At 47.4% G+C, this 22212-nt stretch overlaps 1 protein-coding gene across 3 annotated transcripts in view; it reads right to left on the bottom strand.

The window, feature by feature from the left end:
* PIBF1 (progesterone immunomodulatory binding factor 1) overlaps positions 1 to 22212 on the bottom strand; it is a 504884-nt gene that overhangs the window by 330227 nt on the left and 152445 nt on the right. For all 3 annotated transcript variants that reach the window (XM_063952932.1, XM_063952931.1, XM_063952930.1), the window contains one exon: positions 8763 to 8861. In XM_063952932.1, coding sequence (XP_063809002.1) covers positions 8763 to 8861 — 99 coding nt within the window. The remainder of the gene's footprint in view (positions 1 to 8762; positions 8862 to 22212) is intronic.

The raw sequence follows: 22212 nt of genomic DNA, 5'->3' as shown, positions 1-22212 counted from the left end.
TGCACGTATATCACGAATAGCACCGAGGATCCGGTCGAGGTCATAGACCAAAAGATGGACGATATTCTCCAATTGAAGTGGGAATTTCGCCGAAAACACAATCTCACTCTTGCTGCTGTAGGTAATGAGCTGACTGGTTGGGTGTCATGGTTGAACCCGCGAAATTGGTTCTCCGGTTTAGGAGACTGGGCTCAAGGAGTCATAATGGATGTTGGGAAGTTTCTCCTATGTATCTTAGGTGTTGTCATATCAATTGGCTTGATATTTAGATGCGGTCAGGCTTTAATGAAGTGCAAACAAAGTACAAGAGTAATGAGTTTGAGGAGTGAGGAAACTGTAATTAACCTGGACTTGATTTATGACCCAAATGTAGAAACAATGATGTGATGAAAATGCGATTTCTACGGTCCGTTTCTTTCACCTGTTTTTCCGTTTTCTCCAAGGTAACAAGACCCACTTGGACAAGGAAGTTGACGAGACGCTATACAGACAACGGATTGACCAAAGAAGAAGTTTTGACCACTTTAGATACGGACATTTGATGAACTTTGCCATGGATCCCCAGTTTCCCTAGAATTCTTAAACTTACGCTAGCCCAACATTTTTTGTAAATCTATTGGCATTGACAAAGCTTTTTGCCCGCACCTAATGGGCAAAACAGCGCAAAGAAGACGACTTTCAACTGATACCGAACAAAACTTCAACCGACAGATGTACATTAACCTGACATAGAATACCACTGCATTTTCCATAAGTGTTCTTTATTTTCATCTCTACAACCCTCAGGTAATAACACACATAGTCGATAGGGAATACAGGCACAGATATCAGCAACCACATACCTCCCCTATTCATGTATCATCAACTAAAATGTGCTCCCCCATTTTGTTACAACCAAAACCGAAAAGAGCTCGGTAAAGTTTGACAGCCCATCCACAGACCCGTACCACGGGATAAGAAGGAATTCAAATGTATACTTCGCAATACCTCGAAGCTTGATTTACAACACGTACGGCACGATGATACATGACCCCCCAAACATGGACTCATACACACATGCTTCTGCTATCTCACTAGGTCATACCCTCTTCCCACCTACTCCTCTCTCCTCCCTTACCCAACCATGGAAATGAATTAACCCCTGACATATATTTTTCTCCTTTTGAAATGTTTTAGAAGGTGGCAGTTATTATTGACTGCCAAAGGGTGGACTGTCAAAGTCAGAAAAATATCTCTACACACACTGCCATATTTGCACCTCATACTGGTCCGCGCTGCGCATGCGTACGCTCTCCCGTACGTGCACATACTCACAGTCGCGGGCACCCGCAGGCGCACGGTATGCGTATTTACGGTAGAGTTTATGTAATCATAGCGTGCGACTCATTCGTTACATATTTTCACTAATAATGTATTTTGTAGATCATGGTCCCTTTGATAGATTCTGAAAGTTTGGTTAACATAGCATGTTCCTGAACAGAGAGATCCCTCTTTGTATTGTACGAAGGGTCTAACAGGGGTCATACAGTAGTGTTTGGTACCCATCGGAAGAGTATTTAAATAGCAATATTCCGGTGTTGGTTTGGAGCGGATTAATCGCTCGTGCGAATAGTTATGGACATAAGAAGTTTATGTCCATTTACTATTATTTGTTCTTACTTAGTCATGCGGCGGGAAACCCAGTATCCCACCCACCTGAACAGTTGGAAACAGTCACAGCCCACCTGTATGAATCAACCTATGACCTTTTGTTATAATGCGAAGCCGAATTCCTGTGTCCAATGAACAATGAGATTGTAGGGACCATTGAATTGTATTGTGTGTGGAGCATAAATAAGACAAGCCTGTGGCATCCAGGACTCACTTCTCTTCAAACGGTTCTCATTGCTGATAATCGGGAGCTGGATGTCCAGAGGCGCTTGCGATCGTTTCCCCTTGTGCGTAAGTGTTTCTCCGCAATCATATTGTCTTGATGTTATTGTGAGCCATTTCTCTCTCTCTCTCTCTTCTATTTCTCCCGTATTTTTCCCTTAATTGTATTGTATTGTATTTCCTGTGTAGTTATCTGGTTAGTTAGTCTATGTTATATTGTAGTGTATGCTTTGTACTGTGATTCTTTTGCAAGTATAATAGTCATAATACATATAATAGGTTTTGGACCCTAAGCCCAGGTATCTGTGTATTTCTTATAGTGTTAAGTATTCCCTGAGCGTCGGTGACGCTCAAGCAGCTTTGTAGTTAATCAGGTTACACCAGGTTGCACTTACACTCTGTCACCACACTAAGGTTTACTGTATATTTCGTTGTTAAAGGTATAGATATAAAGGTTTAACGTTATAAGCGTCTGCACCGCTGGTGATCTCCTCGTGGTCCCGAGCGTCCGCTACGCTATAGCGAATCATTACGTTAGTCGGCAGCCAATAGCGTGCCTGCCTGTGATCTCTGGGCCGTAAGCGAACGTGACGCTTGAGCGTCTCGACTACGGTTGAGCGATCGTTACGCAACTTGCGTACCCTTACGGTATTTCTTACGTAGATAGCGTACAGTGTTCTTAGACCTCTTAAAGTGTTTTATATACGATAAATATTTAGCTTTATCACTTGGGAGATAAGCGTGGAGGTCCCGGCAGCGTCTATCCCTCAGCCGCGTGTTGCAGGGAAAATGGCGCCCGTGAGCTGCGGGACGAAGCTCCGCCCCCTTCCCGGCGCGCTTCGGCCCGCCAATTTCAAATCTGTAAAAAAATGCCGGCGGGGGTCTGTAAACAGTGCCGAGGCACCCACAATCTTTTTGCCGCCCAAACAACCTCCAGTAACATGCTGCCCAGGGCGCCCCCCCCCCCAGCGCCCTGCACCCAGTGAAAACCGTTGGTGATGTGTGTGGGAGCATGGAGCACAGCGTTACCGCTGTGCTGTACCTTCCGTTACTGACGTCTTCTGCCATCCTGAAGTCTTCTGATCTTCTCATACTCACCCGACTTCTGTCTTCTGTGAGGGGGTGACGGCGTGGCTCCGGGAACAAGCAGCTAGGCGCACCAAGTGATCGAACCCTCTGGAGCTAATGGTGTCCAGTAGCCGAGAAGCAGAGCCCTTAACTAAGAAGAAGTAGGTCTGCTCCTCTCCCCTCACTCCCACGCTGCAGGGAGCCTGTAGCCAGCATGTCCCCCTGAAAATAAAAAATCTAACAAAGTCTTTTCTAGAGAAACTCAGTAGAGCTCCCCTAGTGTGCATCCAGTCACTCCTGGGCACAAAGTCTAACTGAGGTCTGGAGGAGGGGCATAGAGGGAGGAGCCAGTTCACACCCATTCAAAGTCTTATAGTGTGCCCATGTCTCCTGCGGATCCAGTCTATACCCCATGGTCCTTACGGAGTCACCAGCATCCTCTAGGACGTATGAGAAAAAATGGTTGGGTGTGGTTAACCATTGCCCAAATATTGAGTCCCACTACCTGTGATCTGGACTCTGCCTCAACCAAGCTTCTAATTGGATGAATGGACATAACTGGCCCTGTATTTGCAAAAACAGTTCAATGCTCTTTGCAAAAAGGCATCTTTCTGAACCACTACTAAGCAATTCTTAGACCTCTTCTCAAAACCTAGATCCCAACTGCTTGACCAATAACAGGCACTGGGGTATCTATAATGGGTGCAAGTCGTGCGGTGCACATGGACCCCTGGATCCAGAAGGGCCCACACAACGCACAACGTGAACCCACAATATTATACTTACTGCTCGGTCAGCCTGATGATGGCTGCAGAAATCGCTGGGAAAAAGGCCGTCGTGGCCATTCTCCTGAAGATTTGCATTTGCACAGTAGAGATGTCCCTGGGAACAAGGAGCTGCCACCATTTTCCCAGAGACCTGCACATGTGCAGTAGACACTGGCACAATGCCAGAGTCTAATGTACTGCCGGACAGGAGGAGGCCCGATCGGATCCTGCACATGGACCCCTCGTCTCTTAAACCACCTATGACTAGAGACCTTTATCAAACCTTCCGTTCTAGGAGAAGTTATTGAGAAAGTGGTTGCGACTCAACTAAAAACCCGCCTGTCAACCCATGATATGTATGATCCATTCCAATCAGGATTCAGAAGAAGACATAACACAGAAACAGCCCTGGTATGTGTGCTTAATGATCTTCTGATGGCAAGAGACAGAGGTGACTGTACAATCTGAATCCTTCTGGATCTCTCTGCAGCATTTGATACCATGGAATTCTGATTCATTTCTGTGGACTGGATGGCACAGCTCTTAGCTGGTTTAAATAATTTCACAGAGTTTCATCTGGAGTATGCCATGTGGTGTTCCAAAAGGTTCTATAATATGCCCCATGACTTTTGCAGAATAAATCCTACCTCTGGCTGAAATAATCAGATATTATGGCCTGGTCTACCACTGCTATGCAGATGATACACCACTGTACGTGTCCTTTGCTCAGAGTACTGAGAACACAACAACCCTAAATGGCTGTATAGCTGAGCTCCAGGAGTAGAGGAGTGCCAGAAGGCTGCAATTGAAAAAACAACTGGACTTACGCTTAGAAATTTAGAATTACAAAACACTGATCATGTGTGGAATGTTGGTGTGCCCTGGATGGTGGCTTGACACTTAAACATCAGGTATCAGCCACAATCAAATAATCATTCTTTCATCTGAGGAACATAGTCTGAATCAAACTCTTACTACCCTCATAAAATCTGCCAAAAGTCACACATGCATTTGTATCACCTCGATTAGACTACTTATTTATTTATTTATTACCAGTTATTTATATAGCGTACACATATTCCGTAGCGCTTTACTGCAATGCCATCTACCTTGTCTCCCAGCAAACGAACAGCATTGTTTACAGCAGGAACAAAACGCAGCTGCCAGGCTGTTAACCAGCCAGCTCCATTCCAATCATATAACACCCATTCTCAACTCCCTCCCACTGGTGGCCTGTAAGATAGCAAACCTCATAACCAGGTCCCAAGGTACATGAAGCAGCTTCTGATTCCATACTGCTCGTCTTGATTACTGTGACCTGTGGATGGAGGACTTTTAGCAGTACCTAGAACCTCCCAGAATTCATCTGAGGGGTCAAACTTTTTGCCATGCGGCTCCGACTCTATGGAACTTGCTCATCCGCACAGTTCAAGAGACCCCACTCTAGGATCCTTCTAAAACAGACTCAAGCCTTTCCTGCTTATGCAAAAATTTCCTATAGTATCTCCATGCTGTTAGGATTGTATGAAAAGTTTGTCTGTATTTCATTGTTTCTGTAATGCATTATATTCATTCTATCTGTTAAGCGCCTTCAGTCCTATAGGAAAAAGAGCGCTATATATTATTATTATTATTAGTTATTATTAATGCTTCTGACATGAGGCTAGGCCTTTGTGCACTCAGAATATACTATCTGCATTATTCTTAAATCGAAAGTAATGAATTTACTTAACTTAGTAAAGAGTTAGTTATTTAAAAAGCCCAAATTGTTACTGACAGTAAATAAACCCACACACACTTGACGATGCACACGTCGTTAACGACTTCCCTTGAACAGCTGAGCAAACGACATGAGCATACACACTACCAACGACCAAAGACCATTCATCGTTGAAGCATCCAAGCTGAACAGTTTATTAAAATAATGAGCTGGGAACAGGGCTGGTGAACAGTGGCTTGGTCATTGGTCGTTCACACCATACACATTCAACGACGTCTCTGGTCGGTAACGACCATAGTGGAAATTGAGCATACATGCTCCACAGATAAGCGAGGGTCGTTAACGTCCCGCGGGGCCGCGCATCGGTGGTCGTCGGATGCATACACACTTGACGATATAATGAGCGACGTCGTTGATGAGGGCTGAAATGAACGACGTCGCTCATTTTATCGTCAAGTGTGTATGGGCCTTAAGGTTAGGTTTACAAATATGAGAATGAACAGCTACATACACACCTTACATTGGTTCACAAATAAGAGCGGACACAACACACAGTCTAGGCTGTTTTTTTTTTTTTTTTTACAAATAAAGCAGACTCAAGAAACAACAGAGCCTTTTAAGCTAAAATAAATAGATAAAGTGAATGGCATACTTTTAGGAATATGCTTATTGTCACAGAGGTCATGGAATCCTGCTGCAATCCTGCACCATCTGTCTGGACAGCATGTGTAGTTTTACAGCTGGCTATTCCATAACTTACTAGTGTTACACGACACAGACAACTAGAGCTAAGCAACACAGTACAGAGCTCTGATCAATGTTCCAGTATTCTACTATTAACAAAATACATTTTCACTTTATCGTGGTTTACAACTCACTACAGTGCTAGGGTCTCATTTCTCTAAGAATGTCTTTCGGATAAAGGAATCATTGGGTCCAATGTACTAAAGTACAATTTTGCAAAAACGTGGTAATTTCATGCATAGTTTGGAAACAGTCAGATTTACCATAGGCCAGATGGCACAAAGTAACAGGTCTTTAAAAAGCATGAAATGAAGCCATCATCACAATACTTTCAAACGGCAGGTTTACAAACTGCACAGATTTATGAATGTTTGTTAGAACTGGTCCTGATAGACCTGAAAGTGCAAACCACAATCTGACTGAGGTATCTTGCCTTTCAGAACCTAAAAAGACATAAGGAATAGAAATAGTCTAGTTCCATTTGTACCTGTAATACAGTAATAGTGGCTGATAAACAAGTGAATTTTCTTTTTAGAATTCATGACATGTTGGTATACATAATTTAATATTACTGTAGTAATAAATAATAGTATTTTGGCCCCCCTACATTTTTCTGTAATGTTGTTTCCCTAATAAATGCTGTGATAGATTGCTTGTTATTGGCTGTCTGGCTAAAATATTTAGTAGGTAGATTTATAGAGATGACCTAGAGGTCTATTTACTAAGCCTTGAACGGAGATTAAGTGGACGGAGAGAGTACCAGTTAATCAGCTCCTAACTACCTTGCCACAGGCTGGGTTTGAAAAATGACAGTTAGGAGCTGGTTGGCTGCTACTTCATCTCCATGTAAGGCTTAGTAAATAGACCACCTTATTTGGTACTGGAAGTGCCTTGTGAGCGTGCATCTAGTCTTTTTTTTTTTTTTTTTTATTCTATATGAATAATCTACATATGATTAATTGCATACATTGAGTACATTATTATTCTGATGAATAATTCAGTCCACAAATTCCATAGTGTTTGGAGAAAATGGCAATAATTTCATGGCAAGTCTCTAGTAATATCACTATGAACCGTACCTTTATTACCCCTTTATCCCTCCATTCACATCATCTACAGAACAGGGCAGTGTCCCTACCTACTTCTCCACACTTTTCACTGCTTCATGAATAGACCCTTAAAAAAAAAACAGAGGGCCCGACTCAGAGGTGGATGCAATTCTGATATCTGCAGATCTGAGTATTTCTCCTGCAGGGTCCACATATTATCCACAGGATAAACATTGGGATATGAGGTAGCATCAGCGGATTGGCATCAACGATCATAAGCTTTCAGCCTCCCTGAATGCAACTGCTCCCCAGCCCTGAAGACTGGCATCCGTTGTCAGAACCTCCCAATCTGAGATCCAAAAGGGTCTCCCTTTGTCCAGATGGGATTGTCTGTAGCCACCAGGCTAAAAACCTCCGTACCTCCAGAGAAGGACCATAGGCTGAGTTTTTATTGTCTGATCATTCCATTTGGAAAGGATCAGACGTTGTAGAGACCTCGAGTGGAATTGAGCATATTCCACTATGTCAAATGTTGACAACATTGATCCCATCACACGCATAGCTGCCCTTTGACTGTGTAGCAGCTCCTGAATCATCGACTGTATTGTGGATATTTTGTTCGGAGGTAAAAACACTCTCTGAAGACCAGAATCTAATACAGCCCCCAAGTGCGTTGTACACTGTGATGGAACCAGGGATGACTTTGCCAAATTTATGAGCCAACCGTGTTTCTGTAAACAAGCTTATTGCTGCTAAAAGCCAGCAGCCCATTGACCATGGTCCGGATCCTACAGCACCAAACAATATACTGAATTGCCTGAGCCAGGAGGTGGAGATATAGTGGACTGGCCCGTGGCATTCTGGGAGGCTGAAAGCTTTTGATCGTTGGTGCCAATCCTCTGACACTACCTCATATCCCAATGTTTATCCTGCGGATACTGTGGACTTAGGATAAATAGAGTTATCGACGGTAAGTCTACCATAACTACGTATTTTTTGGAACTTCACGTGCGTTGAGTAGTGATGGTGGATGCAGTGAGTATTTATTTACAAAGTGAATGACAGGTAGTGGAGCATCTGTGGGTCTGTTTCAGGAGCATGTCTGAGCCTGTAACCGCATCATCATACGCAATTGTAAAAGCTCCAGCAGCTTACTTAGGATACACATTCTGAGCAAGTGGAGCATTAAGGACGCCATCAGTATGAATCCCGGCGTCTTTGTCATTAGCATATTTTTGCAGATCTGGTGTGTCCGAATATGCAGATTCATTCGCAAATGTGTATTTGGACGCAGCAGATCTGTGAAATTTGATAATGGCCCAGAGTCACCAAAGAAAACAGCTACATGCAATAGGCTCCAAATAGTAAAAAAAAAAACAGTTATGCATGTGTTACTGCAGCTTTCAAAACAGAAAAAAAAAATAACCCCTCCATTATTAGCAAAACCCTGTGACTGTAGAGAACAGCTTTCACCAATGTACGTGTAACTTGCATCTCATCTAAAACAACACACAATCATTTTCAGAATTTATAAACACTTACTGTTCCAATATCTGGTCATATTTAGACATTGCATCCCTCTCAGCTGTAACCGCTCGCTCTTTTTCAGCTACAGCATTGTCTTTTGCTTCCCTTAAATTCCTGCAATAAAGAAATGACAAAAATAAATACATTTAAATGAAGTAAAAAAAAAATAAAATCATTTATTGTTTTGGGGCATCTGGCACGTGAAAAACAGTCCAAGAATATTCTGCGGTCCATAGTCCTCTGGAACTAGCAAAATAATGAAATAATTTTAATTACAAAGTGCTTTTCTCCAATAGGACTGAATGTGCTTTACAGACATCATGTACTGTACATATTACAGTGGTTTAGTTTTGCATATCCTAAAGATAATGGTGATACAGATGCGTCCTCATTCATTTAGCCTCACAGTGTGAGATGCCTGGCGGCGCGAGATGCCATCCAGTGTGAGATGCCTGGAATGAGTGAGCAGCCAGGTCCTGTGCAACTCTGCTAACATCAGGCATCTTTTTTTGGCAAAAATGCAGGCTGAGTGGAATACTTTGATGTATTACACTAGTATATTGAGCAGAACAGAACTAGTATTGGGAAAAAAGCTGCAGCTGTTTCATTATTGCACTTCGTGTACAGATTCAGAGACTATGCGGTCTATTCATGAAGCAGTGTGGAAAAAGGAGCCAGTGGAGTAGATGCCCATGGCAACCAATCAGTGTTGAGGTAACATTTAAAAAACGAGTTTTATGGTAAGAACTTACCTTTGTTAAAACTCTTTCTGCGAGGTACACTCCACAAGGATAGACATAGGGGGGTGTAGAGTAGGATCTTGATCTGAGGCACCAAAAGGCTGAAAAGCTTTGACTGTTCCCAGAATGCATAGTGCCGCCTCCTCTATAACCCCGCCTCCCTGCACAGGAGCTCAGTTTTTAGTTAACCAGCCCAATGCAGTAGCAGGAAAAGAGACGACAACGGTTAGTAGCCACATACACCACACTCTCACGACAGGAGAAGTGTCAGCGGCTAATGCCATACCAACCCAAAGAAGCTAAGTGCGTCAGGGTGGGCGCTTTGTGGAGCCCAGTGTACCTCGCAGAAAGAGTTTTAACAAAGGTAAGTTCTTACCATAAAACTCGTTTTCTGCTGCGGGGTACACTGGGCTCCACAAGGATAGACATAGGGGATGTCCTAAAGCAGTTCCTTATGGGAGGGGACGCACTGTAGCGAGCACAAGAACCCTGCGTCCAAAGGAAGCATCCTGGGAAGCGGCAGTATCAAAGGCATAGAACCTTATGAACGTGTTCACTGAGGACCACGTAGCCGCCTTGCACAATTGTTCAAGGGTCGCACCACGGCGGGCCGCCCAAGAAGGTCCAACAGACTGAGTAGAAAAGGGCCGTAATGTGAGCAGGAGCTGATAGACCAGCCCTCACATAAGCATGTGCAATCACCATTCTAATCCATCTGGCCAAAGTTTGCTTGTGAGCAGGCCAGCCACATTTGTGAAATCCAAACAGCACAAAGAGAGAATCAGATTTCCTAACAGAAACAGTTCTCTTCACATAGATACGGAGAGCCCGTACCACATCCAAAGACCACTCTTTGGGAGACAGATCAGGAGAAACAAGTGCCGGAACCACAATCTCCTGGTTAAGGTGGAACGAAGAAACCACCTTAGGTAAATTTCCGGGACGAGTCCTAAGAACCGCCCGGTCACGGTGAAATACAAGATAAGGGGAACTACAGGACAAGGCACCCAAATCCGACACTCTTCTAGCTGAAACAATAGCCAGCAGAAACACCACCTTAAGGGAAAGCCACTTAAGATCAGCTGAACCAAGAGGTTCAAACGGAGACTCTTGTAGCGCCACCAAAACCACCGACAAGTCGCAAGGAGGGACATAAGGAGGTTGGATACGCAACACACCCTGAGTAAAGGTATGCACATCAGGTAAGGTCGAAATCTCTCTCTGAAACCACACAGACTAGGCAGATATTTGAACCTTGAGGGAGGCCAGACGCAGGCCTAAGTCCAGGCCCTGTGAAGAAAGGCCAACAATTTGGCTGTACTAAACTTGGAAGCGTCATAATCGTTAGATGCGCACCAAACAAAGTAAGAATGCCAGACCCTATAGTAAATCCGAGCAGAAGCCGGTTTCCGGGCCCGCAACATAGTTTGAATGACCGCCTAAGAAAACCCCTTAACCCTCAATACGGAAGCTTCAAGAGCCACGCCGTCAAAGACAGCCGGGCTAGGTCCTGGTAAACACAGGGGCTCTGAATGAGGAGGTCTGGGCGTTGTGGAAGTAGAATTGGACGCTCTGGCGATGGGCCCTGCAGGTCTGAAAACCAGTGCTGTCTGGGCCACGCTGGAGCTATGAGAAGCAGAATTCCTTTTTCTTGCTTGGACTTCCGAATTACCCTGGGCAGAAGTGACACCGGAGGGAACACGTATGGCAGCCGAAACCTCCACGGCACCGCCAGTGCATCCACAAATGCTGCTTGATGATCCCTTGTCCTTGCTCCGAAGACCGGAACCTTGTGATTGTGTCGAGACGCCATCAGATCTACGTCTGGAAGGCCACACTTTTCCACTAGGAGTTGAAACACTTCTGGATGGAGGCCCCACTCGCCGGCATGTACGTTCTGACGACTGAGAAAGTCCACTTCCCAATTCAGGACTCCCGGAATGAATATTGCCAATATGGCCGGTAGATGGCGTTCCGCCCAACGTAGAATCCGTGAGACTTCCTTCATTGCCAAACGGCTTCGAGTGCCGCCTTGATGATTTATGTAAGCCACTGTGGTGGCGTTGTCCGACTGTACTTGAACAGGTCGGTTCTGAAGTAAATGCTGGGCCAGGTTCAACGCATTGAAGACTGCCCGCAATTCCAGAATGTTGATCGAGAGGAGGGATTCCTCCTTGGTCCACCGACCCTGAAGGAAGTGTCACTCCAGCACCGCGCCCCAACCTCTTAGACTGGCATCTGTCGTCAACAGGACCCAGTTGGATATCCAGAAGGGACGGCCCCTGCACAATGGTCGGTCCTGGAGCCACCAGAGCAGCGACAGACGGACCTCCGGAGTCAATGAGATCATGTGAGACCTAATCCGGTGAGGCAGGCCGTCCCACTTGGCTAGAATCAGCCTCTGGAGGGGGCGAGAATGGAACTGAGCATACTCCACCATGTTGAATGCTGACACCATGAGGCCCAGCACCTGCATCGCCGAATGTATCGACACTTGCGGACGAGAAAGGAAGCAACGAATCCTGTCCTGAAGCTTCAGGACTTTCTCCTGAGACAAGAACAACCTCTGGTTGTGAGTGTCCAATAGCGCTCCCAGGTGCACCATGCTCTGAGCAGGGACCAGGGAGGATTTCTTTCAGTTGATGAGCCACCCGTGGGCTTGTAGAAACCGGACCGTCATATCCAGATGACGCAGGAGAAGATCTGGGGAATTTGCCAGGATTAACAAGTAGTCCAGATACGGCAGTATCCTGACCCCTTGACGGCGGTGTACCACCGTCATCACCGCCATAACTATGGTGAAGACTCGCGGAGCCGTTGTTAAACCAAAAGGTAACGCCCGAAACTGGTAATGGAGGTTGCCAATAGCGAACCTCAGGTATTGTTGATGTGACACTGCTATAGGAATATGCAGGTAAGCATCCTGTATGTCCAGGGAGACCATGTAGTCCCCAGGTTCCAGGGCCAGAACTATAGAGCGAAGGGTTTCCATACGGAACTTGGAAACCTTCACAAACTTGTTCAGTGCCTTGAAGTTGAGAATGGGCCGGGAGGACCCATTCGGTTTCGGGACTAGAAACAGCGGAGAATAGTACCCCCGGGCCTCTGAGCAAGAGGCACCTGTACTACAACTCCTGTATTCAGGAGGGTCTGTACCACCGAATGCAGAGTGTTTGCCTTTGTCTGGTCCGACGGGACGTCTGTCTGGCAAAATCGATGAGGGAGTCGGTTTTTGAAGGCTATGGCGTAACCTCGAGTGACGACTTCCCGTACCCAGGCATCTGAAGTGGTCTTCAACCATTTCTGAGTATACCCTAGAAGCTGGCCCCGTCTCGTCATGCGGCAGGCTTATCGGTCTTGGCTGCTGGCTGACGGGCAGCCCAGGCTCTTTTGGGCTTCGGCTTACCAGGTTTGGAAGTGCGGGCCTGCTCTTGGTACGCCTGACCTTTTGCTTTACCTGTAGGACGAAAGGGGCGAAAGGACGTGCCTTTGGCCTTCGACACAGAAGGAGCTGTATTAGGCAGACAGGCAGTTTTGGCAGTAGCCAAGTCAGCCGCTATCTTATTTAAGTCCTCCCGAAACAGAATATCCCCCTTGAAAGGGAGTACCTCCAGGGTTTTTCTAGAGTCCAGATCCACAGACCAGGATCTCAGCCATAATATCCTGCGAGCCAGGACTGACGTAGTAGAGGCCTTGGCTGCTAGGATACCGGCATCAGAAGCCGCCTCTTTAATGTAGCGAGAAGCTGTGACAATATATGACAAGCATTGTCTAGCATGGTCAGAGGAGATTTCAGCTTCTAACTCCAAGGCCCATGCTGCAATAGCCTCTGCCGCCCATGTATACAATAGTGGGCCTTTGTGCCGCACCCGTGAGGGTGTAAATCGCTTATAGACAACCCTCGACACGTTTATCCGTAGGCTCTTCTAGAGACGTGACGGTAGTGACAGGTAGAGCTGAGGAAACCACCATCCTAGCCACATGTGAGTCTACTGGAGGAGGTGTTTCCCAATTCTTAGACAGCTCTGGCGCGAGGGGATAGCGAGCCAGCATCTTCTTTTGAGGCACAAACTTCGTACCCGGGCTTTGCCAGGGTTCCTGACGTATATCCACTAGGTGGTCAGAGTGAGGTAAAACTTGTTTAATCACCTTCTGACGCTTGAACCTATCTGGTTTCTTAGGAGGAACGGATGGCTCGGGATCATCCGTAATCTGCAGAATTAACTTAATAGCCTCCAAAAGATCAGGAACATCCACATGTGAACTACCCTCCCCATCAGCCGTATCTGAGTCAGAACCTGTGGGGTCAGTGTATGTGCTGTCTTCATCAGACGAGGTGTCAGTGACAGCAGTGGATTGTGAGGAGACGATCGCTCGCTTAGAGGACCTCTTGGACTTAGGCGAGCGATGGTCAGACTTTTTAAGTAGTCAGGGACTGGTTCAACTTCTTTAATTGAGCAGAAAAATCGTCCGCCCACGGCGGGTTAGCTGCAGGGACCACATACGGTTGTACCGGCATTGGGGGTTCCATAGGGGGTGTTAGTTTATGAACTAGCGTATGCAGAAGCGTGGAAATAGCGGCCACGGAGGGTCAGTATGTGCCTCCGTTGCCACAGTCCCACTGGGGGGCAAGGAGCCCCCAGAACCAGAGCCCACAGCTGCTATATTCTCCCCATATGTGCCTGTGGCTTCAGCAACACCAGCAGTGTGTTCCGCCCCAGAACCATTACACTCAGAAGCAGACATGGTATAACTTGCAGTATGAGGTAACACAGTCCAATTATTAGCAGCACTATATCCCTAAACCCAAACCCCTGCGCAGTGTAGTCAGCACCAGCAGAGATAAAGGAGAGATACGTGACTAAATCACAGAGAAAAATACGTAATGCAGTATATCTTTGTGAAAAATAAGAATTTACTCACCGGTAATTCTATTTCTCGTAGTCCGTAGTGGATGCTGGGGACTCCGTAAGGACCATGGGGAATAGACAGTCCGCAGGAGACTGGGCACATCTAAAGAAAGATTTAGGACTATCTGGTGTGCACTGGCTCCTCCCCCTATGACCCTCCTCCAAGCCTCTGTTAGGACACTGTGCCCGGAAGAGCTGACACAATAAGGAAGGATTTTGAATCCCGGGTAAGACTCATACCAGCCACACCAATCACACCGTATAACTCGTGATAGGAACCCCGGTTAACAGTATGATAACAAAAGGAGCCTCTGAACAGATGGCTCGCAATAACAACCCGATTTGTGTAACAATAACTATTTACAAGTATTGCAGACAATCCGCACTTGGGATGGGCGCCCAGCATCCACTACGGACTACGAGAAATAGAATTACCGGTGAGTAAATTCTTATTTTCTCTGACGTCCTAGTGGATGCTGGGGACTCCGTAAGGACCATGGGGATTATACCAAAGCTCCCAAACGGGCGGGAGAGTGCGGATGACTCTGCAACACCGAATGAGAGAACTCCAGGTCCTCCTCAGCCAGGGTATCAAATTTGTAGAATTTTGCAAACGTGTTTTGCCCCTGACCAAGTAGCAGCTCTGCAAAGTTGTAAAGCCGAGACCCCTCGGGTAGCCGCCCAAGATGAGCCCACCTTCATTGTGGAATGGGCTTTTACAGATTTAGGCTGCGGTAGTCCCACCGCAGAATGCGCCAGCTGAATAGTGCTACAAATCCAGTGCGCGATAGTCTGCTTAGAAGCAGGAGCACCCAGTTTGTTGGGTGCATACAGGATAAACAGCAAGTCAGTTTTCCCGACTCCAGCCGTCCTGGAAACATAAATTTTCAGGGCCCTGACTACGTCCAGTAACTTGGAATCCTCCAAGTTCCTAGTAGCCGCAGGCACCACAATAGGCTGGTTCAAGTGAAACGCTGATACCACCTTCGGGAGAAACTGAGGACGAGTCCTCAACTCTGCCCTATGCATATGGAAAATCAGATAAGGGCTTTTATATGACAAAGCCGCCAATTCTGACACACGCCTGGCCGAAGCCAGGGCCAACAGCATGACCACTTTCCAAGTGAGATATTTCAAATCCACAGTCTTAAGTGGTTCAAACCAATGTGATTTCAGGAACTCCAAAACCACATTGAGATCCCAAGGTGCCACTGGGGGCACAAAAGGAGGCTGAATATGCAGAACTCCTTTGACAAAAGTCTGAACTTCAGGCAGTGAAGCCAGTTCTTTCTGGAAGAAAATCGACAGGGCCGAAATCTGGACCTTAATGGACCCCAATTTGAGGCCCGACGTCACCCCTGCTTGCAGGAAATGCAGGAATCGACCCAGTTGAAATTCCTCCGTTGGGGCCTTCCTGGCCTCACACCAAGCAACATATTTCCGCCAAATGTGGTGATAATGTTTTGCGGCGACATCCTTCCTGGCTTTGATCAGGGTAGGGATGACTTCCTCCGGAATGCCCTTTTCCTTCAGGATCCCGTGTTCAACCGCCATGCCGTCAAACGTAGCCGCGGTAAGTCTTGGAACAGACAGGGCCCCTGCTGCAGCAGGTCTTGTCTGAGCGGCAGAGGCCAAGGGTCCTCTGAAAGCATCTCTTGAAGTTCCGGGTACCAAGCTCTTCTTGGCCAGTCCGGAACCACGAGTATAGTTTTCACTCCTCGCCTTCGTATTATTCTCAGTACCTTGGGAATGAGAGGCAGAGGAGGAAACACATAAACCGACTGGTACACCCACGGTGTTACTAGAGCGTCCACAGCGATCGCCTGAGGGTCCCTTGACCTGGCGCAATATCTTTTTAGCTTTTTGTTGAGGCGGGACGCCATCATGTCCACCTGTGGTTCAGTACCGGTTGGTTCTGAAGCAGGGGCCTTGCTTGGCTTAGGGCATTGTAAATGGCCCTTAGCTCCAGAATATTTATGTGAAGCGAAATCTCCTGATTTGACCACAGTCCTTGGAAATTTCTTCCCTGTGTGACTGCACCCCAGCCCCGAAGGCTGGCATCCGTGGTCACCAGGACCCAGTCCTGTATTCCGAATCTGCGGCCCTCTAGTAGATGAGCCCTCTGCAGCCACCACAGCAGCGACACCCTGGTCCTTGCCGACAGGGTTATCCGCTGTTGCATCTGGAGATGAGACCTGGACCATTTGTCCAACAGGTCCCACTGGAAAGTCCTTGCGTGGAACCTTCCGAATGGAATTGCTTTGTACGAAGCTACCATTTTTCCCAGGACTCGTGTGCATTGATGTACCGACACCTGTCCCGGTTTTAGGAGGTCTCTGACTAGAGATGACAACTCCTCAGCTTTTTCCACTGGAAGAAACACTTTTTTCTGGTCTGTGTCCAGAATCATTCCCAGGAACAGAAGACGTGTCGTCGGGACCAGCTGTGACTTTGGAATATTGAGAATCCAGCCGTGCTGTTGTAGCACTTCCCGAGAAAGTGTTACCCCCACTACCAACTGTTCCTTGGACCTCGCCTTTATCAGGAGAACGTCCAAGTACGGGATAATTAAAACTCCCTTCTTGCGAAGGAGTATCATCATTTCGGCCATTACCTTGGTAAAGACCCTCGGTGCCGTGGATAACCCAAACGGCAGCGTCTGGAACTGATAGTGACAGTCCTGTACCACAAATCTGAGGTACTCCTGGTGAGGAGGGTAAATGGGGACATGCAGGTAGGCATCCTTGATGTCCAGAGAGACCATGTAATCCCCCTCGTCCAGGCTCGCAATAACCGCCCTGAGCGATTCCATCTTGAACTTGAACTTTCTGATATACGTGTTCAAGGATTTTAAATTTAAGATGGGTCTCACCGAACCGTCCGGTTTCGGTACCACAAACATTGTGGAATAGTAACCCTTTCCTTGCTGAAGGAGGGGTACCTTGACAATCACTTGCTGTGAATACAGTTTTTGGATAGCCAGCAACACTGCCTCCCTGGCAGAGGGAGTTGCTGGTAAGGCAAATTTTAGAAAACGGCGGGGGGGGGGGGGGACACGTCTCGAATTCCAGCCTGTACCCCTGAGATACTACTTGAAGGATCCAGGGATCCACCTGTGAGAGAGCCCACTGTGTGCTGAAATTTCTGAGACGGGCCCCCACCGTACCCGGGTCCGCCTGTGAAGCCCCAGCGTCATGCTGTGGACTTACCGGACGCGGGGGAGGACTTTTGCTCTTGGGAACTGGCTGTATGCTGCAGCTCTTTCCCTCTACCTTTGCCTCTCGGCAGAAAGGATGCGCCTCGAGCCCTCTTGTGTTTATGGGGCCGAAAGGACTGTACTTGATAATACGGTGCTTTCTTTTGCTGTGGGGTAGCCTGTGGCAAAAATGTCGATTTCCCAGCCGTAGCTGTGGAAACGAGGTCTGAAAGACCATCCCCAAACAGTTCCACCCCCTTATAAGGCAAAACTTCCATGTGCCTTTTTGAATCGGCATCACCTGACCACTGCCGAGTCCATAACCCCCTTCTGGCGGCAATGGACATTGCGCTTATTTTTGATGCCAGCCGGCAAATATCGCTCTGTGCATCGCGCATGTATAAGACAGCGTCTTTTATATGCTCTACTGTCAGCAAAATATTGTCCCTATCCAGGGTATCAATATTATCCGACAGGGAATCTGACCACGCAGCAGCAGCACTGCACATTCATGCTGATGCAATCGCTGGTCGCAATATAATGCCCGTGTGTGTATATATAGCTTTTAGGGTAGCCTCCTGCTTTCTATCAGCAGGATCCTTTAGGGCGGCCGTATCCTGAGACGGTAGTGCCACCTGTTTTGATAAACGTGTAAGCGCTTTATCTGCCCTAGGGGATGTTTCCCAACGTGACCTATCCTCTGGCGGGAAAGGGTACGCTGCCAATAACCGTTTAGAAATTATCAATTTCTTATCGGGGGAAGTCCAGGCTTCCTCACACACCTCATTTAATTCCTGAGATGCAGGAAAAACTACTGGTAGTTTTTTCTCACCGAACATAATACCCTTTTTTGTGGTACCTGGGGTACTATCAGAAATGTGTAATACATTTTTCATTGCCTCAATCATGTAACGGGTGGACCTATTGGAGGGTACACTAGTCTCATCGTCGTCGACACTGGAGTCGGTATCCGTGTCGACATCTGTGTCTGCCATCTGAGGTAGCGGGCGTTTTAAAGCCCCTGATGACATTTGAGACGCTGGAACGGTCACAAGCTGAGTAGCCGGCTGTCCTATGTCGTCAAACCTTTTATGTAAGGAGCTGACACTGTCACGTAATTCCTTCCATAAGTCCATCCACACAGGTGTCGACCCCTCAGGGGGTGACAACACATTTACAGGCATTTGCTCTGCCTCCACATCATTTTCCTCATCATACATGTCGACACAGCGGTACCGACACACCGCACACACACAGGGAATGCTCTGACAGAGGACAGGACCCCACAAAGCCCTTTGGGGAGACAGAGGGAGAGTATGCCAGCACACACCAGAGCGCTATATAACAGAGGGATATCACTATACAGAGTGTTTTCCCCTATAGCTGCTTGTATTATATATATACTGCGCCTAAATTTAGTGCCCCCCCTCTCTTTTTTACCCTTTCTGTAGTGCAGGACTGCAGGGGAGAGCCAGGGAGCGATCCTTCCAGCGGAGCTGTGAGGGAAAATGGCGCCAGTGTGCTGAGGGAGATGGCTCCGCCCCTTTTTCGGCTGGCTTTCTCCCGCTTTTTGTGTTTTTCTGGCAGGGGTAATTTACACCTATATAGCCTCTGGGGCTATATATGGTGTCAGTTTTGCCAGCCAAGGTGTTAATATTGCTGCTCAGGGCGCCCCCCCCCAGCGCCCTGCACCCATCAGTGACCGAAGTGTGTGGTGTGCATGAGGAGCAATGGCGCACAGCTGCAGTGCTGTGCGCTACCTTGGAGAAGACAGAAGTCTTCAGCCGCCGATTTTCCGGACCTTCTTGCTTCTGGCTCTGTAAGGGGGACGGCGGCGCCGCTCCGGGAATGGACGACGAGCTCGGGTCCTGTGTGCGATCCCTCTGGAGCTAATGGTGTCCAGTAGCCTAAGAAGCCCAAGCTACCACCACTTAGGTAGGTTCGCTTCTTCTCCCCTTAGTCCCTCGCTGCAGTGAGCCTGTTGCCAGCAGGTCTCACTGTAAAATAAAAAACCTAAACTATACTTTCTTTCTAGGAGCTCAGGAGAGCCCCTAGTGTGCATCCAGCTCGGCCGGGCACAGAAATCTAACTGAGGCTTGGAGGAGGGTCATAGGGGGAGGAGCCAGTGCACACCAGATAGTCCTAAATCTTTCTTTAGATGTGCCCAGTCTCCTGCGGAGCCGTCTATTCCCCATGGTCCTTACGGAGTCCCCAGCATCCACTAGGACGTCAGAGAAATCCTATATTAAATAACACCTGATGCACAAAGCCCCCTCAGGTTATAGAATATAGGGATAGCAAGTTGAGTGAAAGACACGAGATGGACACCACTCAGCTATCAATGCACACACAAATAGTCACAGTTTGTACAATGCAGAGGTTATTACAGACAATAATACTGCACTGGACTAGCTTACACAGCTATATAGTCAATAGATATAACACTACAGTAAGAAACTGGATGTATATCACAGGGTAATTGTACTATAAATCCCTGACTAAATGCACTCTTTCTTACTAACACTGACTAAAAAGGCAGGTAGAATACTTAAGTGTCATGTAAAGGCACAGCGCTGACAACCAGGCGGCTTTACATAGGAGGATTTGCCCAAGCAGTCCCAGGAACAGTGTAGCTGAGAGAAATGGCGCCGCAGACACTGACAGGGAGTGAGGAAAAGACAGAGATGCAGCTCCAGGGCGGAAACACTTGCTGGAAATGGCGCCCTGGGGCTGGGGGAGGGGCTTCAGGTCTAAGCCTTATCCCCCTGCTGGCAAAACCATCGGGTACTGTGGGCTACTGTTAAAATGGTTTTAAGAGAAAACCTGACCTGCACCCATGCCCTGGTGATCTAGTGGGATCGCCTGTACTGCTACAGTGTCCACCGCCAGCGCGCGCGGCCCGTCTCCAACTGACCGCGCCGGATCGTGATAAAGTACGGGTCAGCAAGAGGGACCCACTCACCACCTCCCGAAGTGCGGCCACGTGATCCCGGAGAGCCCCCGTCATGTGTGCCTGACCATGGAAGAAAACCGGAGCCTCCTGCTGTAGTTACCCAGCAACCAGGGCTTGGGAGAGTACAGCGCCGCTGGGGAGAGATGGAGCTGCAGCAGTGAATGTCAAAAGACATATACACACTGCTGCTGCCCTTGAAGTCTTCACTTATCTTCTAAAAAGCTCTTCTCAGGGCTGCCCAGAGCAGCCCCTCTGTTATGTGCCTGTTATCTGCGGCACCAACTACAAAACTGAGCTCCTGTGCATGGAGGCGGGGTTATAGAGGAGGCGGCACTATGCATTCTGGGAACAGTCAAAGCTTTTCAGCCTGTTGGTGCCTCGGTTTAAGATCCTACTCTACACCCCCCTATGTCTATCCTTGTGGAGCCCAGCGTACACCGCAGCAGAAAGTGCATTCTATAAAATTATACCTAGTAGCCAATTGGTTGCCATGGGCAATGTATCCACTGGCTCCCTTCTCCACACTTTTCACTGCTTCATGAATAGACCCCTCAGTCACACACAGATATACAAGTGTCATATATCAAATTAATCAGTCTCCCTGTGCGTCCTAGTCACACTGCATTGCGACTCATGGTGTGTACACGGGATCCAGTCTGAAGATCGACACTGTGTAGGTCGACGATGTTTAGATCGACCACTATAAGTCGACAGTCACTAGGGTTGGAAGGTCGACAGGGTTTCTAGGTCGACATGTGCTAGATCGACAGGTCAAACGATCGACATGAGTTTTTTTTTTTTTTTTATTTCTTTTTTTTACTTTTCCATACTTAACGATCCACGTGGACTACGATTGGAACGAAGAACGATAATCTGTGCCGAGCGAAGCAGTAGTGGAGCGAGGCACCCTGCCCGAAGCATGGGGAGCAAAGCGAGGGGACACGGTGCACTAATTGGGGTTCCCGGTCACTACGAAGAAAACGACACAAACCCCCCAAAAAACCTCATGTCGACCTTTTGACCTATCGACCTAGCACATGTCGACCTAGTGACTGTCAACCTATAGTGGTCGACCTAGACACTGTCAATCTAATGATCCACACGGGGAGATATTTTCTTACGATTTTGACTGTATAGTCAAAATCGGAAGAAAAGTTAGTGCAGATCGCATGGTGAACGTCACCTTGCGATCCCGATGTGCAGTCCCGCGCGGTCGGCATCGCAAGCCTAGATAGACTGTGCAGGCAAGTCAGTTTCGACTCGATCATAGAAGTGATAATCAAAATTGACACTTTGCCAAAATCGCACAGTCCGTATCGCAAGCACACTCATTATGTGCTTGCGATGCCGACCTAGCCCCTGTCGCATAGTGAGAATTGGGCATAGCCCGAATCTCACCGTGTGTATGGGCCTTAAGATGCAATTTTGGCAAAAAAAATAAGCAAAAGAGTTGCCCGATGCTAGAAGATTTTCATGCAGCCTGGCATTGTAAAGGTGTGTACAAACCGTGAGATAAATCTTTAAGATTTTGACTATATAGTCAAAATCTTATTAACAGGTGTTAGGCATCTTGCGATACAGATTCGATCCTGATGCGCGCTCCCGTGGGGTCAGTATCGTAAGGTTAGACAGACTGTGTAGGCAAGTCAATCTCGACTATCTAGTG

This window comes from Pseudophryne corroboree, chromosome 2, assembly GCF_028390025.1.
Source record: "Pseudophryne corroboree isolate aPseCor3 chromosome 2, aPseCor3.hap2, whole genome shotgun sequence".
NCBI classification, from domain to species: Eukaryota; Metazoa; Chordata; class Amphibia; order Anura; family Myobatrachidae; genus Pseudophryne; species Pseudophryne corroboree.
Note: the sequence above shows the minus strand (reverse complement) of the source record. Positions and strands in the feature narration are given on the sequence as shown.